The sequence below is a fragment of the Opisthorchis viverrini genome (assembly GCF_000715545.1).
Source record: "Opisthorchis viverrini unplaced genomic scaffold opera_v5_385, whole genome shotgun sequence".
Taxonomy (NCBI): Eukaryota; Metazoa; Platyhelminthes; class Trematoda; order Opisthorchiida; family Opisthorchiidae; genus Opisthorchis; species Opisthorchis viverrini.
Genome location: NW_008752037.1, coordinates 15336 through 17997, shown reverse-complemented (window position 1 = coordinate 17997; position 2662 = coordinate 15336). Strand labels below are relative to the sequence as shown.

General features: G+C 40.8%; 1 protein-coding gene across 1 annotated transcript in view; it reads right to left on the bottom strand.

Moving 5' to 3' along the window:
* T265_15178 (hypothetical protein) overlaps positions 1–2160 on the bottom strand; it is a gene marked incomplete at both ends in the record, with an annotated part of 25348 nt that extends 23188 nt beyond the window's left edge. Inside the window, one exon of the mRNA XM_009176937.1 lies at positions 2129–2160. Within this exon, the coding sequence (XP_009175201.1) occupies positions 2129–2159 (31 nt within the window). The remainder of the gene's footprint in view (positions 1–2128) is intronic.
* Positions 2161–2662: the final 502 nt, after the last annotated feature.

Below are 2662 nucleotides of genomic sequence, written 5' to 3'. Positions count from 1 at the left end.
TGTGATTGTGCTCTTTCGCCAGACCTTCCATCTGGTGAATCCAGAGGAAAATATTTGGTGTGCGCATCTGCGCCACGTAAGCATCTGAATATTTTTCCTGTACTTTCAAAATAACAGGAATAGAGTTAATTAGAGTGAACTTGAATGTTTGTTTTGATTGAATGTATCATGAAAATGTTTTCGAACCTCTAACTTGATCTTTACTGGGTTCGTTGGTCTTTGAAGAGGACGGTTATTGACGGCACAAGTATGGTCAAATTAAGTAAGCCATTGGCAACTTTACTAGAGCTTTCGGCCTGTAGATTGTTTGCAAATGTGCCAGTTCAGAAAATGAGATACGTTTCTGGCTCTTAGGAAAATCTCTTGCTGAAACAGTGAGCTGTGTTTCAGTTCACAACAACAGCAACTGAACAGCACTAACTTACTGTATTGCTGTGGTGGCGGAGTCTTAGTTTAATTGACCATATATGAGATGCTTTTCATCTTGAACGACGAGGAGTTTGTTTTCGATGGAAATGTGCGATACAGGCATTATACTAGTTTACGGATTTTCAGTGTGACATTAGGTTAACACGTTCAGATTTGTATTCGTTCATGAAATTCCAAGAACGGAGCTGCCTGGTACGAGCCCTTTGAGCACATAAACACTGAACGGCACAATAAAACACTCTGTACCACACTCAGGGTTACCTTCAGCGTTCATGCTCATTGAGATTGCTGTTATTCGTTTTTTTTGGAGCGAAATTGCCGAGGTTTTGTAGTGGTGTGGTCATCAAATCACTGAGAGCCAACTCAAACATGTCTTATATCTGTATGATATTGGTCACATCAGAATTTGGATGGAACGAAAACGGAAATTCACTACCTTTGTCTATCCAGTAGGATATTCCCACAGTCCTCATTGAACCACTTGCCATCCACAATCACCTAAAAGACATATCAACCAACTACGTTTTTCCTTTTTGCACCACTCGTAATGAGAACTTTTCGTTTACTGGTCTCCAATTTGACGACTTCCATCTAATCTCGACTAATACTGACTTGGCGGTAGTAAGTGAGAACAAATTAATTAAATATCCGTCATTTTCTGCTTCGTTGCAGCCATTAAATCGCCTGAACACCTTCAAAAGATGTTAAGCAAAACCAGCCGGTTGTTCCGGAAGTACACTGGACAATTCGAGAAGGGTTAGTACCCTGTGCAATTACACGAAAGTGGTAAGCAAGACAAAGGACTTAAGTGTGTTCTACGTCCCAGTACAACCAAGTCCGTTTTAAGCCAAAGATTTCGCGGAACGATTTTCCAAAAATGAGGTCTCTAGTCTTGTTTGTGAAAAGTGTTTTACACATCCGCCAACTTCACACAAGTTCGCGTAATTTGTTTGACTTCCGGCGCCGCAGGCTTCAAAATTGACCTACTATGAAAAGCTTTGTAATTGTCAACTTTTACTCAGCTAACTTCACAGAAAACTCAGTGGGTTTGTGCCATTATTAATTTACTTACGGAATATGCATAGATTTACTCCATATTCCCATGAATATTCACAGGACGTCAGAATATCCTGCTTGTATTTTCCCTAAAAATTTATTCAAACCTAGAGAGTAGGACATTGCATAGAAGGATGCTCCTATGAGTAGTGACAAAAGCTGCAACACTATGAATCCCTTCAGGTCTGTGTTTGTGGTTGTCTCAATATATTGTGGATCTTTCGGTCAGTTCACAGAAGCACTGTCGTGAAAATTTTTTGGTCTTCTGGGCTTAGTCTTTACCAGTTTTAATAGTATATTGCCAGAATAGCGAAACAACCCTTCTTGTATCTCTACCGGAGCTTGTAGTTTGTCTACTATGCATATGTTGTTCTAGTCCTGATTGCCGGATGTCTCTATGTGCATTGATTAGCATAAATGATAAAAACGCGGCAATATTTGGCAATGTGGCCAAATAGTGGATAATCTTGATACAAGCTGTCATCCCTAAAACCTTGAAGCCCCCTATGAGGTACTGTTTCTCACCAAGACGCACCATCCTCAAAGCGAGGATAGGACGTTCAAGCTGAAACCTTTTCTCTATGTTCTTCAACACCAATGCCAACTTTCCGTGACAGATATCATGCGATGAAAATCAACCTACCTTGTATGGTATGTCCGGAGGAATTGTCTTTCAATGATCTGCTTGCGCTTAAATATATTTATAATTTAGGCACCCACCGTCCTTCATAAAGCGTCGCAGCTAATCTCTTAAGTCCTCCGGAGAGATATAAACAGTCGTCCATCTCTGTCCACCGAGGAAGACCGTAAACGGCAGGTAGATTTTTCGACTTGAATTCTGTTCTGCACGTTGTGTCCACCCATGGTATCCTTTTCAAATTCCCCAGCATTCTAACCTGTAGTGCGACAAAGACAATGAATTGAAAAACGTTTACCTTGTCATGTTTATAATGACCATCGCGTGAGACACATCCATGGTAGTCAATATATTTTAAGATAAATCTGGCCAAATTAAAGCGGATATTGAAGTCCGTGTTATCGGCCATTCCCTAGGCTGCTCGGTCTTCAGACTGACACGAAATCACATTACGACTATCGACTTCGCGCTTTTCAGTCGACACCATTCGATAGTCTAACAAATTCGATAGGTTTTGATGAGAGTGGGAAGCCTCGGTTC